The sequence below is a fragment of the Oncorhynchus masou genome, chromosome 32, assembly GCF_036934945.1.
Source record: "Oncorhynchus masou masou isolate Uvic2021 chromosome 32, UVic_Omas_1.1, whole genome shotgun sequence".
Lineage (NCBI taxonomy): Eukaryota > Metazoa > Chordata > Actinopteri > Salmoniformes > Salmonidae > Oncorhynchus > Oncorhynchus masou.
This window is the reverse complement of record NC_088243.1, coordinates 11,480,680-11,500,356: the sequence shown is the minus strand read 5'-3', so window position 1 is coordinate 11,500,356 and position 19,677 is coordinate 11,480,680. Positions and strand designations below refer to the sequence as shown.

Below are 19,677 nucleotides of genomic sequence, written 5' to 3'. Positions count from 1 at the left end.
CAAACGCACGCACGCACACACACGCGCACACACACAGGCACGCACCCACACACTCGGACGCAAATATGCACAGACACACACATGCACACACACAGGCATGCACGCACACACTCGTACGCAAATATGCACAGACACACACATGCACACACACAGGCATGCACGCACACACACGGACGCAAATATGCACAGACACACACGCGCACACACACACAGAGGCACGCACCCACACACATGGACGCAAATATGCACAGACACACACATGCACAAACGCACACGCACACGCACGCACTCACACATGCACAAACGCACGCACACACTCGCACACACACACACAGGCACGCACCCACACACACGGACGCAAATATGCACAGACACACACATGCACACACACATGCACGCACGCACACACACGGACGCAAATATGCACAGACACACACATGCACACACACACACACACAGGCACGCACCCACACACACGGACGCAAATATGCACAGACACACACATGCACACACACACACACAGGCACGCACCCACACACACGGACGCAAATATGCACAGACACACACATGCACACACACACACACAGGCACGCACCCACACACACGGACGCAAATATGCACAGACACACACATGCACACACACACACACACACATGCAGGCACGCACACACTCGGACGCAAATATGCACAGACACACACATGCACACACACATGCACGCACGCACACACTCGGACGCAAATATGCACAGACACACACATGCACACACACATGCACGCACGCACACACACGGACGCAAATATGCACAGACACACACTCGCACACACACACACACAGGCACGCACCCACACACACGGACGCAAATATGCACAGACACACACTCGCACACACACACACACAGGCACGCACCCACACACACGGACGCAAATATGCACAGACACACACATGCACACACACATGCACGCACGCACACACTCGGACGCAAATATGCACAGACACACACATGCACACACACATGCACGCACGCACACACACGGACGCAAATATGCACAGACACACACTCGCACACACACACACACAGGCACGCACCCACACACACGGACGCAAATATGCACAGACACACACTCGCACACACACACACACAGGCACGCACCCACACACACGGACGCAAATATGCACAGACACACACATGCACAGTCCCTTTGTTTAACAGTTCCTCAGTGATTCACATGAGTTTTCCCCTTTTACCCAGCCGTTCATTTAACGTCCAATGATTAAATCTCACTATAACTCCTGCTTTCTGATTCTGCCTCTCACGTATGGATCGACCCCGCGGGGTAGGAACCTGGCAGCAGTGAACAAGAGTGTAAAGCAGCATAGTTACAGGGCGGGGCTGCCTTCAGGGGGTTCGTTAGGATACTAAGTGGCTGTAACACTAGTCGAGTTATGCAGATGTCTTTCATGTCTCTACATGGGGCCTATTCAGTGACAACATAGGGGCCGGGTCAGCAAGGGGGCTTATTCGTCAGATTAATCGAATTCCGACTGCAGGGATTGGTTGGTGGCGGAAGTGGGCCAGCCTACTGGAATATCAAAGTAGGGAATCCCAACTGATAGGCAGGGAGGGGGGAGGATGAGGGGGAGGGGGGAGCCACTCCCTTTCTTGAAGAGACCTGTTTAACTTACCGATATACACTTAGGCAAGGCTATGGGTCTCATCTTAATGGAGGATTAACCCTTCATGTAGAAATCTTTGAGGCAACATTTACTTTGGGTCTTCTGTGGTAGCTCCAGTATATTTTCATTGCAAGGACGTATTGTGATCCAGGCCACTTGGGAATCAATACTTGAGCGGGAACATGTATGCTGAACATGGGATTAGTGGTAGTGTGCTGTGTTGTTAGGGAGGCGAGGGTGTTGGTAAGGAGGTGGCCCTACAATGATGAGAGACCTGCTGCTAATGAAGGGGTCTATACAGACCATGGGCCTTTGGGTCCAGTTAACTGGCTTCCTGGTGGGCCTGGTTAACTGTCTGCCTGGTGGGCCCGGTTAACTGTCTGCCTGGTTAACTGTCTGCCTGGTGGGCCCGGTTAACTGTCTGCCTGGTTAACTGTCTGCCTGGTTAACTGTCTGCCTGGTGGGCCTGGTTAACTGCCTGCCTGGTGCCTGATTGACTGAAGGATCCACTTGGAAGGCAGCACCATGTTTGAGCTGGCCTCTCTCTTGCTGCTCCAGAACATGCTGCAGGAGATAGAGCAGAAGGTGGTGGCCCTTTCGGAGCTGACCATGCGCAGCGAGAGCCTGCTTCTGGAGGGAAGGCAGGAGACGCGGATGGACATGAGGGAGGACACAGAGCAGCTGGCCAGGAAGCTGCGGACGCTGAAGGGAAATCTACTGGAGCTGCAGAGGATGCTGCAGGACAAACACATCAACATCCAGGTCAGGCTTTTTTCTGGATACCTGTAACTCTCACTAAAGTGCTCTCTGTGAGATGCATGTGATTACGTTTAAGAGTAAACCATGTATTGGTGTCAATGGAGGATTTTAAAAAACAAACTCTAAACACGTACCTTTATTAGGTTAGTTCACATTTCAATCCCTAAAAGGATCTTCACCAGGTCAATATCCTAAGTTTTACCCATCTAATGTCTAATGCTTTCGCCTTGTTTGACAAGCAGGCCACTCTAGCATAGGATGCTTTCCAGGAGATGAACGTGTCACTGAGTAGATGTGATGTCTCTGTGCTGAGCCCCTTCTAGTGTCTTCTTTCTCCTCTGAGCCTTTAGCATGATGCCCGTTTGTCTCCTCCTGGTCTTTACGGTGGCTAATGTTAGCAGGGATGTTATTGGGTGAACTGGATTGCAAACAAATTTGCTTGCATTATGTGTCTTGTTCTCTTGTTTGAGGTTTACAAATCAAAATAACAAGAGTTTGATCTAAATCTACTCAAATAATCTTAACCTAGCCTTGATGTTTGGTCGGTCTTGTTGTCAAGATATGAATCAAAGGAATCCTTACATGAATAACCATATCTCTTGTCTTTTTGCTCACAACTGTTTCCATAAATAACCCTCTCTCTGCCTGTGTCCGGTTCCATGGCTCTCTGCAGGACCAGGAGGAGAGTGAGTCTGACTCCACTCTGTCTCAGGGGCCCATCGTGCAGGACTGCCTGGTCCAGGCCCACATCACACTCTCACAACACCACCAGGACAGCCTCCAGAGACAGAGGGTAGGGAATTATTTCTCTCTCACACATACTCACACTATCAATGCCATGTCCGTATCTGAAAGATCCTGTTTGTTTGTTAGTTTGTTCATTCATTCATTCTATCATTCATTCAAAGAGAAGCAGACTGATCACGTTGGTGTGTTGTTGTTGTTTAGGAGCTGGAGGAGCAGCTAGCTGAACAGAAGAAGCTGTTACAGTCTGTAGCCAGTAGAGGAGAGGAGATCCTGATAAAGCAGGCCTCACCTAGCAGTGTCAGGTATAAACACCTGAGAGAACCGCATCAATGGTCTGACATGGAGATTCTGTTGACTTTCCAGCACTTTATCTTCCACACTGTGTCATGTTTTTACGTTATGTGATGTTGTATATGTTTTTGGTCTGTTGAGGTTTTTTGCTTCATGTTATGTTTTGGTGTGCAGTATGACGGAGCCCTGCTCTCCGGAGATACTGCTGGAGCGAGAGACCCGGGCTGCCCAGTACCAGATGAGACAGAGGTGGGAGAGCCTGAGGAAAGAACTGAGCACCAAGCTCCAGCTCCTACAGAAAACCCTGGAACAAGACCACAAGCAACAAGTACTGACCTCACCATCCATCAATGCCTACTCCCAGCGGGCAACACTGGTTAAAAGGCTGTTCTGGTTTCAACCAGATTTAGCCGCTGAGCTGTAGCAAGTACTTTTATAAATCACTATGAACTCATACCCTCTGAGGTAGTGTGATGTCTGACAGTGACGTGGCCGTACTCTGTTACAGGTTTCCTCCAGAACTGCCGCTGGGACCCTGTTTAAAGCAGAGATCTGTAAAACAGAGGACACATCTTCACTGAAGATGTTATATGAGGGTTTCAGCCAAACGATGGAGGAGATGTCTTGTCAAGTAGGTTAATAACAGCACTATAACATCACTGTTATTGTACTGTATGTTATCCTTGTTTTCTGTTTTTGAATTATGTTTACGTATGGAAATATACAGTTCAGCTATGCACTGTATCTATCAGGAATGGGGACAATTCCATTTCAGCTCGGTAAATCCTTCCTGAATTGACTGAATTGAAATGGGAGTTTCTGTTTACTTCTTGAATTGACTGTATTGAATTGGAATTGACCCCAACACTGGTATCTCTGTCAAAGACTGGGGTCTCTGAGGGTAAGGTGATCCCCATGGAGCAGCATCTCTACCAGGCTGTGTCAGCGACCTCCTCCTGGCTGGATGATGTAGAGAACACCCTGTTCTCTGGTCCTACGCTGCTGACGGAGAATGCTGAGACACAGCTACAAAACCAGGAGGTAGACCACAGCAACACTTAACATCCTTTTTCACAAAGCACACAACGTCTACTCTCTTAGTATTATGTCATCTCAGAATGTGATCATGGTCTTTAGAAACAGCCAGCCGGTCCCTAATCATCCTAGCCCTTTTGAGATGTTCAGATCTGAAGGATCTGTATAGATATAAGCAGTGTAGTGGTGGAGCTTCTGTATAGGCAAAGGGGAAGGTTTAGGGAGCAAATAAAGACTCTTTCCAATTCTTCTTCCATTCCTGTGTTTCACCTGGTGCCAGGGATGTTTGGTGATTCTGTCATGTCGGTTTCTTCCAGGCCTTAGGGAGGGATGTCAATGAGGTGACTGGGGTGGTGAGCCACAGTCGGGGTCTCCTAGGCCAACCTACAGGGCTATGTGCGGAGGACCAGGTCCTGTTAGAGGACACACTGGACTGTCTGACAGAGAGGCTGCAAACTCTGGACTCTGCCCTGGAGCGACACTGTGAACACATGAGGACTAGGATGCAGGAACTCACTGCCTACCAGGTACGTTAGGATCATAGTCCATGGTCAGGATACTCTATATGTACATGTGGTGTACTTTTGTACTATTATGCAGGAACTTAGCCACAGACTAACAGGTTAGGTTACTCTATATGTACATGTGGTGTACTTGTCTCTAGTCATTGTACTGTTATGCAGGAACTTAGCCACAGACTAACAGGTTAGGATACTGTACATGTGGTGTACTTGTCCCCTTTTGAGACAGTTTCTGGACTCTGATCAAGCCTATTCTTGGACTAAAAAGCTTGCTTAGTTGAAAGTGGTTTTAAGTCCAGGAATGGCCTTAAGCTGGGTCCAGGAAACTGTCATTAAGTGTTATATTACTATCTCACGTACTGTATCTCTGTATAAGCAATGCATTGAGTTTATCTTGTATTGGTTAATGCAGACGGAGTCACAGCTTGTCCTTGCTGATTTAACCGACACCAAGTGCCAGATCCTTCAGACGTTGGCGGGAGCCACGGCCAGACCAGGATCCAAACAGCTTGAGGTGACACATCAGGCAGTCATACGTACTCATGACAAATCTTACAATGCATTATAACTGCAGGCTTTAATTTCCTCTCTTTAAGTTCTTCCTGCTCTTATTATTAAAGATAATAAAAATACATTTTATAAGATGCTAACCAGTCTTGGTTTTGTCTGGTAGGTCATAGCTGAGGCTGAGGAGGGTTTGAGAGAATTTGAGCAGAGGATCACCCAGCTGAAAACAAGAGGAACAGAACTACAGGCAGAACAGATGTCCACCAACGAGATGCTCAAGCTACAGGTATCTGACCTCTCCATACAGACAGTTCACACACACAAAATACACACAGACAAACACACAGACACAAACACAAAATTATTCACCAGTGTATTTTTACACACACACTGCATTAACATGAATGAATCATATTATATCTGTATGTCTTTTCCGCCTCCTTCTTCTTCTCCTTCTTCTTCTTCTCCTCATCTACAGGATGCCTATGAGGAGTTGGTGATGACGGTGGGCTCGCGGCGTAGCAGCCTGAACCATAACATGGCTCTGAAGGGGCAATATGAGAGGGCTCTGCAGGACCTGGCTGACCTGGTGGACACTGCTCAAGACAAGATGGCCGGCGACCAGAGGGTCATCGCCAGCTCTGTGGAGGAAGTTCAGATTTTCCTTGACAAACACAAGGTAGACTTTAACCTTCCATAGAAGTAGATTTACAATAACTTGAATAATACAATTAATAAAATACATCAAAGTATTTTACTATAAGTCAAAAAGCAATTCAAGACGACAGAATTTTAGGATCTCTGTGTGAATAGTGCAAAGTCCCTGAGCGCAGCTCAAACTCAAACTTTGGTCACCATGACCAAAGGCAATGACCGTAACCTCTGCTCCAGGAAAGCTGGCTGGCTCGGGGGAGCCTAGTTAACACCATCTTCATTGCAGTATTGCTCAAGAGTGTTTTTCTCTCTCTCCAGGAGTTCTTCCAGAGTCTGGAGTCCCACATGATCCTGACGGAGACGTTCTTCAGGAAGATCAGTGGCCTGGTGGTTCCCAGAGAGAAGCAGGCTCTGGAGGAGATACTGACCCTGGCCCAGGGAGTCCTCAAACAGGCCCACAGGAGAGGGGTGGCACTGGAGTACATACTGGAGGTAGGAGAGTTGTTGTTGTAGTAGTAGTACTAAACTCAGCTAGAAAAGAAACGTCCTCTCAATGTCAACTGCTTTTATATTCAGCAAACTTAACATGTAAATATTTGTATGAAAATAACAAGATTCAACAACTGAGACATAACCTGAACAAGATCCACAGACATGTGACTAACATTAATGGAATAATTTGTCCCTGAACAAAGGGGTGGTCAAAATCAAAAGTAACAGTCAGTATCTGGTGTGGCCACCAGCTGCATTAAGTACTGCAGTGCATCTCCTCATCATGGTTCTTGCTGTGAGATGTTACCCCACTCTTCCACCAAGGCACCTGCAAGTTCCCAGACATTTCTGGGGGGGATTGGCCCTAGCCCTCACCCTCCGATCCAACAGGTCTCAATGGGATTGAGATCCGGGCTCTTCGCTGGCCATGGCAGAACACTGACATTCCTGTCTTGCAGGAAATCACCCACAGAACGAGCAGTATGGCTGGTGGAATTGTCATGCTGGAGGTTCATGTCAGGATGAGCCTGCAGGACAGGTACCACATGAGGGAGGAGGATGTCTTCCCTGTAACACACAGCGTTGAGATTGCCTGCAATGACAACAAGCTCAGTCCGATGATGCTGTGACACACCACCCCAGACCATGACGGATCCTCCACCTCCATATCAATCCCGCTCCAGAGTACAGGCCTCGGTGTAACGCTCATTCCTTCGACGATAAACGCGAATCCGACCATCACTCTTGGTGAGACAAAACCGCGACTCATCAGTGAAGAGTACTTTTTGCCAGTCCTGTCTGGTCCAGCGACGGTGGGTTTGTGCCCATAGGCGACGTTGTTGCCGTTGATGTCTGATGCCTGCCTTACAATAGGCCTACAAGCCCTCAGTCCCGTCTCTCTTAGCCTATTGCGGACAGTCTGAGCACTGACTGAGGGATTGTGCGTTCCTGGTGTAAATTGGGCAGTTGTTGTTGCCATCCTGTACCTGTCCCGCAGGTGTGATGTTTGGATGTATCGATCCTGTACAGGTGTTGTTACACGTGGTCTGCCACTGTGAGGATGATCAGCTCTCCATCCTGTCTCCCTGTAGCGCTGTCTTAGGCGTCTCACAGTACTGACATTGCAATTTATTGACCTGGCCACATATGCAGTCCTCATCCCTCCTTGCAGTATGCCTAAGGCACGTTTACACAGATGAGCAGTGACCCTGGGCATCTTTATTTTGGTGTTTTTCAGAGTCAGTAGAAAGGCCTCTTTAGTGTCCTAAGTTTTCATAACTGTGACCTTAATTGCCTACCGTCTGTAAGCTGTTCCACAGGTGCTTGTTCATTAATTGTTTATGGTTCATTGAACAAGCAGGGGAAACACTGTTTAAACCCTTTACAATGAAGATCTGTGAAGTTATTTGGATTTTTACGAATTATCTTTGAAAGACATGGTCCTAAAAAAGGGACTGCTGTCATAGTAGTAGTAGTAGTAGTAGTAGTAGTAGTAGTAGTAGTAGTAGTAGTAGTACTATATGTACTGTACTAGTACTATATATACTGTACTAGTACTATATGTACTGTAGTATTAGTATATGTGTAGTAGTAGTAGTACTATATGTACTGTAGTATTAGTATGTGTGTAGTAGTAGTAGTACTATATGTACTGTACTAGTACTATATGTACTGTAGTATTAGTATATGTGTTGTAGTAGTAGTACTATATGTACTGTAGTAGTAGTATATGTACTGTAGTAGTAGTGTAGTGGCTTCCTTTTGTCTTTACCATAGCCACTGCCCAAGCCTGAAGCGGGGTTGTTTGGTACGCATACAGTCCACACTCAAGGTTTCCCAAACGGCCAAACATTCGATGACATCCAGGGATATGGTGCAACAAAAATGTTTATTCTTCTTATATCTAACAAATAAATTATTCTCCAATCAACTTAAAGCAGAGAATACTTGATATGGAAAATACATATTATGACCTGTCTGTATGGATGTATGTATGTATGGATGTATGTATGGATGTATGTTCAAAAAACTATACCGCTCCCGCATCTAGCAAGGACTCCTCCTCCCAAAGGCCCAACTTCCTGCCTTTATCCTAACACACTTACCACAATACAATGAATAGGCAAGAGGGGGGGACAAAAACTGAGTTACACAAACAACAAATGAATATATCTCAAATCAGGTAAATATAAATCATAATGGTACGTACCTAATATTTCATCATTTACATTAATATTTAATATATTTACACAAATATACATGGAGCTCCATATGTTCAGTCTTTTACGCAAATATGTCCAAATCGGCTCTAACATACCGGCCCCTAATTGTTGACTGCCTGAATGCACAACAATTACTTAATATTCAGACATAGAGCCAATACACAAAACATTCTATACCAGAGCACTATTACAGTTGATAGCTATATACAAATATACAAGGTGCCATGTAGAAAAAGAGTTCATAGATCTCAGTCTGAGTTGAAGTGTAAAGGTGTTCAACTTCCAAAAATGTCAAGAGTTTGACGTCATACATTTTTGGACATCAAAGAATGTAAGAGTACGACATCAACGAATCAGAGGTGCACGTGATTCTAAGATGGAGCACTGTGTGTGTGTGTGTGTGTTTCACTCAGTCGCCTCAAGGAGCAGACAGAGTTTATTGATAGGTCTCTGTAAGATATTGGTCTTAGTCTTAACCATGACGCTCCGGACAAGACCTTTGGCCCCTGGCAAGGCCTCCACCACACGCCCCATTAGCCAGGAGTTCCTTGGGGCGGTGTCATCGACGATGACCACGAGGTCACCAGGACTGAAGTTTCTCTTAGTTTTGTTCCACTTGTTCCGCTCCTGCATAAGTGGAAGATACTCCTGATCCATCTCTTCCAGAAGAGGTCAGTGATATATTGTACTTGCTTCCATCTCCTTCGTGTGTATAGGTCGCTTCTCTGGAATAGTCCTGGTGGCAGGACTGGCTTAGCTTTCAGATGAAGCAGATGGTTCGGAGTCAGGGGTTCTAGATCATTAGGGTCATTTGTTACAGTAGTGATTGGTCTGTCGTTCATAATCGCCTCAACTTCACACAAGGCGGTCTGCAAAGCCTCATCATCCAGTACTTGCTCTTTAAGGACTGAATAGAGGATCTTTTTCACCAGTCGGATAAACCTCTCCCATACCCCCTCATGGTGGGCTCCAGAGGGAGGGTTGAATGACCATGTCACTCCTTCCTTCAGTAATTCATTTTGAATCTTGCTGTGATCCAGCGCTTTCATAGCTTCCCCTAGCTCTCTGTGTGTTCCAACAAAGTTGGTGCCATTGTCTGTTCTGATACTTGTTACTGGGCCCCTTCGACAGATAAACCTGCGCAGGGCATTGATGCAGGAATCAGTATCCAGATAACTAGCAACTTCTAGATGGACAGCTCGACTCACAAGGCAAGTAAAGATCACACCATACCGCTTCACATGAACGCGGCCTCGCTTCACCTCTATGGGGCCGAAGTAATCTATGCCCACATGGGTGAAAGGCGGCAAATCAGGTGACACCCGATCTTGTGGAAGGTCGGCCATCTTCTGTTCTCCAGCTCTAGCTTGCATCCGCCTGCAAAAGACACAGCTCTTAAGGATCTTCCTTGCTAAAGAGTTGGCACAGGGTATCCAATATCGCTGGCGAAGTCTAGAAAGCATGTGACCTCTCCCAGAGTGGCCAACCTGCTCATGGATATGGAGTAAGATCAGTCTAGAGATGTAGGAGTCTTTTGGAAGGATCATAGGATTCTTTAGTTCCGTAGGCATAGCAGCTTTGCTTAACCTTCCTCCTACTCTCAGAATGCCATTGTCAACAATTGGATCAAGCTTACAGATTGAGCCACTTCTCTTGGCACATTGTTTTCCTTTCACAACTAGTGCAATTTCTTGTTTAAAGTGCTGTCGTTGTTCAAATCGGATGATGACCTTTTCTGCTTCATCTAGGTCATCCACAGACAGACTTTCTTTTCCAAACGTCAGTTTGAACTTGTCAATTTGTTCCTTCAGTGAGTTTGTCAGACTCTGATCTGGATCAGTTTGAGAGAGAATTTTCCTTTTCTGGCTTAACTGTAGAAGACGTTTCTTCAGTTTCAGCATCCAGGCAACTGCTTTCTTCAAGCTGTTCCATGTTGAATAGTACTCAATCAGTTTGCTGGTTGGACTCTTTTCTTCCACACTTGTACTGTTTACGATTACGTCTTCCCTCACCTCTGGATCATCCGGAGGGATGGAGTTAAGCTCCTCGGGGACTTTCGGCCATTGAGTTTCTGGTTTCTCCAGGAATTCTGGTCCATTGCGCCATCTCTTTGAGTTCAGGAACATTTCAACATGTAATCCTCTTGAGGCATCATCGGCTGGGTTGTGTTTGGAGTTCAAATACCTCCACTGTTTTGCTTTCGATAGGTCACGGATCATAGCAACCCTATTAGCCACAAAGGTATGGAATCTCTTGGTATCATTACGGATGTATTTTAGCACAGACTGGCTGTCAGTCCAAAAAGTTGACTCCTCAAGTTCAATCTGGAGCTCCAACCTTAACATCCTGTCCACTCGCACTGCCAATGTTGCTGCAGCAAGTTCCAGTCTGGGGATTGTCATCTGCTTGAGTGGAGTCACCCTTGATTTCCCCAGGATGAATGCAATGTGAACCTTTTCCGTACCATTTGTGAACCTAAGGTAGCTTGCCGTGCCATAACCTTGTTCACTTGCATCACCGAAGTGATGCAGCTGTGCCGTCATGACTTGACCAAAGTTCTCAGGCTTCATACACCTGTCTATCTGGAATCTGGAGAGCTGGTCCAGCTCTGAGAGCCATTTCTGCCATGAAATAGAGTGTTCTTCAGGGATGACTTCGTCCCATCCACACTTTAGCTTGCAGAGCACTTGAAGAATTTGCTTTGCCTTTAATACAAATGGGGCGAGGAAACCTAATGGATCATAAATAGAGCTGACAGTTGAGAGAATACCTCTTCTTGTAAGGGGTCTGTTCTTGACAGTGACCCGGAAGGTAAATGCATCTCTTTCAATGTTCCATCGGATTCCAAGTGCTCTTTCAACAGGCAGCTTTTCTCTGTCCAGGTCCAATTCCTTTATCTGCTTGGCTTTGTGTTCATCAGGGATAGAAGCCAGCACAGTGCGGCTGTTGCTGACCCACTTGGTCAATTTGAACCCACCCTGAGAGCACACAACCCTGAGGTTTTTTGTGAGGGCTATGGCTTGTTCTTCTGTGGCCACTGACTTGAGGCAGTCATCAACATAGAAGTTGGACTTGACTGTTTGAATCACCTCTTCATTGTACCTCTCACAGTTGTCTTCTGCAGTCTTTCGCAGTGCAAAGTTTGCACAACTTGGAGAGGATATAGCACCGAAAAGATGAACCTTCATTCTGTACTCCTCCAATCTTTTGTTAGTATCACCGTCCGGCCACCATAGGAATCGCAGGAAGTCTAAGTAATCTTCATGGACACGTACTTGATGGAACATTCCTTCGATGTCTGCCATCATGGCAATGTGCTCTTGCCGAAATCTTAGCAAGACTCCTATAAGCGTGTTTGCCAGGTCAGGGCCTTGAAGGAGTTCACTGTTAAGAGATGTACCTTTATAGGATGATGAACAGTCAAACACTACTCGTATCGTTCCTTTGCGCTTATGGTGAACGCCATGATGTGGTATGTACCATACCTTGCCTTTCTCTCTGAGGAGCTGTTCTTGTGGTACCTTCTCGGCGTAACCTTTTGTTATCATCTCTTCCATGAAGCCTTTGTACTCTGCAGCGTAACCTTTGTCCTTCTTGAACTTCCTGATAATATTTAGAGCCCGCTGCTTTGCCATGTCACGATTGTTTGGCAGGACTACATCTTTTTTGCGAAAGGGCAACGGTAAGTAGTAGTGATGGTCTTTGAGGGTTATGGAGCTTGATACGATTTCCATAAACCTACGATCCTCAGCTGACATCTCACTTTTCTCTTCATACCCTCTCTCAGGGAAGTCATGGTTGTACTGATTTACAAGAAGAACCCCCAGGTCGGCCATTGAGATACGATTGGCCATCACCGTAGGATGTCCAGATTCTTCTGCCATGGTACAATTGTTAAGAGGACCGTTCATCACCCATCCAAAGAGGGTTTTCACTGCATACGGTCCGTTGCCTTGACTATTTATGATTTTCCAGGGTTCCATTGCCTTTGGAGCATTTACGCCAATCAGGAGTTCGACGTCGGCGTCAATTTCCTTCAACTGAACCTCTTTCAGGTATGGCCACCTTTTGAGATCTTTCTGAGTGGGAATATTTTCTCTTGTCACTGGGATCTTATTTTGGGTGTAGACCTTTGGTAATGCAAGAAATGTGTCACCTTCCACATTGCCAATCTCTAATCCAGATATCTCAAAGCTCTTGGTAGGACTTTCCTGCCCCATTGTGCGTAGCAGAATTTCAGTCTCACTGCCTTTAGCTTGCAACTGCCTCATGAGTCTCTCTGTACAAAATGTTGCTGAGCTACCAGAATCAAGAAATGCATAGGTTAACGTAGACCTGCTTCCATTTGCCATCTTTACTTGAACTGGCACAATCGCAAGTGCACAATCTGTACCGGCCCCGGTATCTTCACCAGCTTCCAGTGAAACAAGAGCACTGCTGACAGTCTCCTCCCGCTTTACTGCTACACCCCTCGTTTCGGCCTTCAGAGATCTAAATCTCTCTCTTCCTTCAATGTGCAGGATCGTGGGGTGCTTTCTTTGACATTTCTGACAGGTCATCCTTCTTTTACATTCTTTGCTTAAGTGTCCTCTCATCAAACAGCCAAAACAAAGGCCTTTTGATCTCAGAAACTCAACCTTGGCTTCGTGTGGCTGTGCCTTCACCTGTTGGCAGTCGACCAGGAAATGCTCACCAGCGCAAAATACACATGAGATACTGGGAGAATAAGAAGGGTAGGTGCCTGGTTTCTTGACTTTGAATGTTTGTTCTTTTAGAGGTTTTTCAGGGTCACAATCTGCCACTACAGCCACTGCAGTGGCAAAGCTGCTTCCCCTACTCTTGGACTTGAACTGCTGCTTAAAGTCAGCTTCTGTTTTGGTTTTAAAAAACCTTTTGTTGATCAGGGGATCTTGGATATCTCCGTACAAAGGATCCTGCAGTATTTTGGCCTGTTTTTCCATGAATGTCACAAGGTCACTGAACTGGGCCCTCAGGTGGCTTCTCTCTAAAATATCACATGCCATAGACCTCCATTTCTCTCTTAGTTTGTAGGGAAGTTTTGACATGATCAACTTTATGTTGGAGGGAAGATTAAGCTCTTCCATGTTCTGTAAGTCTTGCATAGCGTTACAGCATCCTCTAAGATAGAGTGCATAGCCACCCAGTCCCTTTCCATCATCCGGTTTGATGTTTGTCCAGTTCCAAGCTTTTTCCATGTAAGCAGTGGTGACTTTGATTTCATTGCCAAAGTGTTCCTTTAACAACCTCTTAGCCTCTTCATAGCCTCTTCTGGCTTCCATATGCAGACAACTACGGACCAGATCCTTGGGCTGACCAGAGGTGTACTGTTCCAGGTAATAGAGCCTATCCTGGTGACTGCTTGTCTTATCTTCTATACCATGCTCAAATGCACGCATAAATGGCCTAAAGTTTAGAGGATCACCGTCAAACATAGGTATCTCCCTAACAGGGAGTGTGGCCTGTTTGTGCTGTAGTACAAGGAGGTCAGCAATTTCATTCTGCCTTTGCATGACAGTAGAGAGGTTATCATGGCTGATACCCGCAGTGTTGATTCCGTGTTGATTGCTAGACCTTGATGTTGGCTGCTGAAGGGTGTGGTTTATGGCTGTTTTCTGAATAGGTTTTGATGGCTTTGTGGTCGGTTGTAAAACTCTTTGTAGCGGGGTCTTTGGAACTGCACCTAATGCAGCAAACTCAACAGGTGATGGTTCAGGTTCCTTATAGACCTCGGGTTCCTGGTTCTCAAAGTAAGAGTTCATTCCATCTTCTTGGCTTAGAAAATGGGCTGCCACAACATGGGATTGAGAAGTTGAGTCACTCTCCAGGACCTTCAGTTTGGCATTATATGCTGCTATGTCTGTTTCCAGTGCCATTTTTTCCATCCTAACATTCAGTTGAGCTTTCTGTTGTTCCAGTTGAGCTTTCTCCAGTTCCAATGCATGCTTGTCCTGTAATGATGCTTGGCGAGCTAGTAGAGCTGCTCGTTCTGCCTCAGCTTTTAGGCGTGCGGAGGGCACTGAGGAAGCAGTCTTAGAATACTTTGTTTTACTTGATGTTTTTGACACATTGGAAATGCTGTCATGTGGTTCAATGAGCGTTTGTGGCTCAATTTCAGCTTTTTTCCAAATTTCCACCTCTTTCAGGAAATGTTCATAAGTTCTCATTCTTGGTTGATAATAGTTAATGCTCTCCTGTTCGTGTTCCTCCTCTGTGACCAGCTCTAGCACAGAATCATGAGCATTCTTAAAGTCATTGAGAACAGCATGAAATGCTTCAAGACTCTCATCCACAGTTTCAATGTTTCCTCCATCAACAAGAAGGGCTTTTATTTCATTCATTTTACGTGTACACACTCCAAGTTTGCCTCTCCGGGCTGCATAGAGTGAATTTAGATGCTCCTCTGCCCTCTCCAGTGGAGTCTTATTTGGGATTTCATCCTCCATCATTCACTTTTAGTTCACTCAATTTACAATGACATAGTTGTTGGTTTTTGATTGTTAAACGTAATGCCCCTTTAGACCTCCTTTAATGCTTTAAAACAGTCCTCCATTTCAGCATATTGACCCATTTTGAATTGCACATGTGCAAGTTCGGCATTTTATATGCGTTTTAAACATTTCATCCCATTATCAGTTGTCCCTTTAATGAAGTTTAAACACACAGTTGGCTTTAGATCCTTAGATTGCATTCGTTGCATTGCATTTACACATGAGGCCAAATATTAGACATAAGATTAACCTACATTGTGCGTAGGATCTCAGTGTTACCCAAACTTAAACTTCTTAATTGTTTTCACAACGCTGTGTTTTGAATTCCATTCCCAAGTTGATCAAACATTCCAATTAAAAGCACGTTTGCGCTTCCATAATATGCATGATCAAACGATCGCATTGAACAGGGCAGCTCATTCATTCGCAGTGGTTACTCACGGCTGGCGAATTCTAGGAGTTCAAATCCTTCCAAGCGAGCTGTCCTTGCGATCCGAATGCAATTACAAATACAACAATATCCAGCGTGTGTCCGAACCGGAGATTTCCTTCCGATAGTAATCCTTCACGGAGTTTTTTGACTTGATTGTAGTGGCTTCCTTTTGTCTTTACCATAGCCACTGCCCAAGCCTGAAGCGGGGTTGTTTGGTACGCATACAGTCCACACTCAAGGTTTCCCAAACGGCCAAACATTCGATGACATCCAGGGATATGGTGCAACAAAAATGTTTATTCTTCTTATATCTAACAAATAAATTATTCTCCAATCAACTTAAAGCAGAGAATACTTGATATGGAAAATACATATTATGACCTGTCTGTATGGATGTATGTATGGATGTATGTTCAAAAAACTATACCGCTCCCGCATCTAGCAAGGACTCCTCCTCCCAAAGGCCCAACTTCCTGCCTTTATCCTAACACACTTACCACAATACAATGAATAGGCAAGAGGGGGGGACAAAAACTGAGTTACACAAACAACAAATGAATATATCTCAAATCAGGTAAATATAAATCATAATGGTACGTACCTAATATTTCATCATTTACATTAATATTTAATATATTTACACAAATATACATGGAGCTCCATATGTTCAGTCTTTTACGCAAATATGTCCAAATCGGCTCTAACAAGTAGTATATGTACTATCATACTTAAATCGGTGGAATACCTTTTTCACACTACTGTGTTGGCCTGGTTACGCATCTGCCAGAGTTGCTGTAACCATACTGGAAAGGACAATGTGAAAAGACAATGTCCAGGCCAGCACAGTACGGTTCTGTATATGTGTAACCCAAGTATAACGGAATTGCCTCTATACGTGTGTTTTCAGACTTGGAGCCGTCTGGTGCCGGACTTCCAGGCTCTGTGTATGCAGTTGGAGGCAGTGGAGGGTAGCATCCCCACAGTGGGCCTGGTGGAGGAGACAGAGGAGAGCCTCACTGAGAGGAGTTCACTCTATCAGGTTTAGTAGACCATGTTATGCAGTTATTACAGAAAGCCATTGGCACTTTCATATACTGTGTCATATACGTTTGAGCTGGCAATTTACAGTGGCGTCATCATCTTAATCAAGATTTTCCTAATAAATACCAGAAAGAATACTGTACAATAACATTATTTATTTCATTCATGTCCCCCATCTTGGTTTAACTCCTTCTCTCCATAGAATCTGAAGGGCAGACTGATGGAGCACCAGCACAAGCTGAGCCAGGTGCTGGAGGAGGGGAAGAGGCTGCAGCTATCTGTGTGCTGTCCTGGCCTGGACACAAAGCTCACAGTGCTAGGGGAACACTGGCTCAGCAACACTACCAAGGTCAACAAGGAGCTGCAGAGACTAGAGGCCATCCTCAAACATTGGACCAGGTTAGGGCTGAACCCCAAGGGATATTGTTTAGGGTGTGCTGTGTACTGGATGTGATGTAGACATGGGTTCAAATAGTATTCGTTTTCCTTCTAATACTTTAGCTACTACTTGAACCCAGGTCTGCACTGTATGTACTGTGAATATGTTGGTGGGGGGTTGAATATCACCCACTAAGCCTGTTTGTCTCCATGTGATGCCCAGGTATCAGAAGGAGTCATCAGAGTTGATTGGCTGGCTGCAGTCTGCTCTAGAACGTCTGGACTTCTGGAACAATCAGGCAGTCGTAGTTCCACAGGAGATGGAGACCCGCAGGGACCATCTCTCTACCTTCCTGGTGAGTCAACATATCACAAGAGTGGGTGATACCTTAGAGGAAGTGGATATTCGACTGATCTGGATCAAATGGTTAACGTTAGAGGTGAAGAGTAGGGTTAGGGTTAGAGGGGTTAGAGTAAGGGTAAAGTTTAGTTATAAGGGGTTTGAGAACCATCATCCGGAACCAGCTGTATACACAGCCTGATATTCAATGTGAAACTGACCGTTACACTATTCTCTGTTCACAGGACTTCTGTAAAGAGGTGGAGTCGCGTTCATCTCTGAAGAATTCTGTGCTGACTGAGGGCAACCAGCTTCTGAGGCTGAAGAGGGTTGGAACTGCAGCCCTGCGGTCTGACCTGGCCCGCATAGACTCAGAGTGGACCCAACTACTCACACTCATCCCAGGGGTGCAGGAGAAGCTACACCAGGTACTAACACAGGCTTATCTGCACACACACACACACACGCAGTTGACCAAGCTGCTCACATGCATCCACACCTGTTGCTGACAGGTGTATAAAATCGAGCACACAGCCATGCAATCTTCATAGACAAACATTGGCAGTAGAATGGCATTATTGAAGAGCTCAGTGACTTTCAACTTGGCACTGTCATAGGATGCCACTTTTCGAACTAGTCAGTTCATCAAATTTCTGCCCTGCTAAACCTGCCCCAGTCAACTGTAAGTGCTGTTATTCTGAAGTGGAAACGTCTAGGAGCAAAAACAGCTCCGCCATGAAGTGGTAGGCCACACAAGCTCACAGAACTGTCCAGGGCTGAAGTGTGTAGTGTATAAAAATCATCCGTCCTCGGTTGCGACACTCACTACCAAGTTCCAAACAGCCTCTGGAACCAACGTCAGCACAATAACTATTCATCGGGTGCTTCAGGAAGTGGGTTTCCATGGCCGAGCCTAAAATCGGCATTCACAATGCCAAGCGTTGGCTGGAGTAGTGTAAAGCTCGCCGCCATTGGACTCTGGAGCAGTGGAAACGCGTTCTCTGGAGTGATGAATCACGTTTCACCATCTGGCAGTCCGATGGACGAATCTGGGTTTGGCAGATGCCGGGAGAATTCTACCTGTCCCAATGTATAGTGCCAACTGTAAAGTTTGGTGGAGGAGGAATAGTGGTCTGTGGCTGTTTTTCATGGTTCGGGCTTGGCCATCTTAATGCTACAGCATACAATTACATTTTAAACTATTTTAAACTTTGTGGCAACAGTTTGGGGAAGACCGTTTCCTGTTTCAGCATGACAACGCCCCGTGCAGAAACAAGGTCCATACAGAAATGGTTTGTCGAGATTGGTGTGGAAGAACTTGACTGGCCTGACCTCAACCCCATCAAACACCTTTGAGATGGATTGGAACACCGACTGCGAGACAGGCCTAATAGCCCAACATCAGTGCTGACCTCACTAATGCTCTTGATTTTGGAATGAGATGTTTGACGAGGAGTTGTGTTTATTTGCCCGTTTCTTTTCCTCAGTTACAAATGGAGAAGTTGGCCTCTAGGCATGCCATCTCTGAGCTGGTCAACTGGATATCTCTGATGGAGAATGTGATTGGAGAGGACGAAGAGAACCTGAAAGGAGCAGTGGGGTCGACTGTCATCCAGGACTATCTACAGAAATACAAGGTAAGGAACAGAAAACTCACAGCTAGCACATTTGGTTCCTTGGAAGTTGTGGAAACATACCGTTTTGGTTTCTCATTGGTTCTGAGAACGAAGCCATAAGTTTCCATAATGGTAAAACAGAACGTTTTTAAACGTTCTGACAATGGAAGTGATCATTTTGCCTGTTCTAGGAGCGTACATTTTTAGGTTGCAGTGAGGTTCTGAGAACATTTTTACTATGGTTCCCTGAAAGTTTTCCTATGGGGGGTTTATTAATGTTCTGAGAATGGAAATTCTAGGTTATTTGAAGGTAAATAAGTTGTATTCTGAGAACATTCTCTGAATGTTATGAATGTTTTTGAACAACATGTTAAGGTTAATTGGAGGTTTTTGAAGAACTTCCTTAAAACTTTCCCTGAATGTTTCAATAAGACTTTTAATAACACTGCTAGCTTAG

The 19,677-nt window shown here is 45.5% G+C and overlaps 1 protein-coding gene across 2 annotated transcripts in view; it reads left to right on the top strand.

The window, feature by feature from the left end:
* Nucleotides 1-19,677, top strand: part of LOC135525576 (nesprin-1-like) — a 223,133-nt gene that overhangs the window by 146,051 nt on the left and 57,405 nt on the right. For both annotated transcript variants that reach the window (XM_064953273.1, XM_064953274.1), the window contains 16 exons: nucleotides 2,234-2,437; nucleotides 3,108-3,227; nucleotides 3,383-3,483; nucleotides 3,647-3,800; nucleotides 3,981-4,103; nucleotides 4,358-4,513; nucleotides 4,825-5,034; nucleotides 5,441-5,542; nucleotides 5,702-5,821; nucleotides 6,014-6,214; nucleotides 6,508-6,681; nucleotides 16,753-16,884; nucleotides 17,089-17,285; nucleotides 17,488-17,620; nucleotides 17,850-18,032; nucleotides 19,092-19,241. In XM_064953273.1, the coding sequence (XP_064809345.1) occupies nucleotides 2,234-2,437; nucleotides 3,108-3,227; nucleotides 3,383-3,483; nucleotides 3,647-3,800; nucleotides 3,981-4,103; nucleotides 4,358-4,513; nucleotides 4,825-5,034; nucleotides 5,441-5,542; nucleotides 5,702-5,821; nucleotides 6,014-6,214; nucleotides 6,508-6,681; nucleotides 16,753-16,884; nucleotides 17,089-17,285; nucleotides 17,488-17,620; nucleotides 17,850-18,032; nucleotides 19,092-19,241 (2,460 nt within the window). The remainder of the gene's footprint in view (nucleotides 1-2,233; nucleotides 2,438-3,107; nucleotides 3,228-3,382; nucleotides 3,484-3,646; nucleotides 3,801-3,980; nucleotides 4,104-4,357; nucleotides 4,514-4,824; nucleotides 5,035-5,440; nucleotides 5,543-5,701; nucleotides 5,822-6,013; nucleotides 6,215-6,507; nucleotides 6,682-16,752; nucleotides 16,885-17,088; nucleotides 17,286-17,487; nucleotides 17,621-17,849; nucleotides 18,033-19,091; nucleotides 19,242-19,677) is intronic.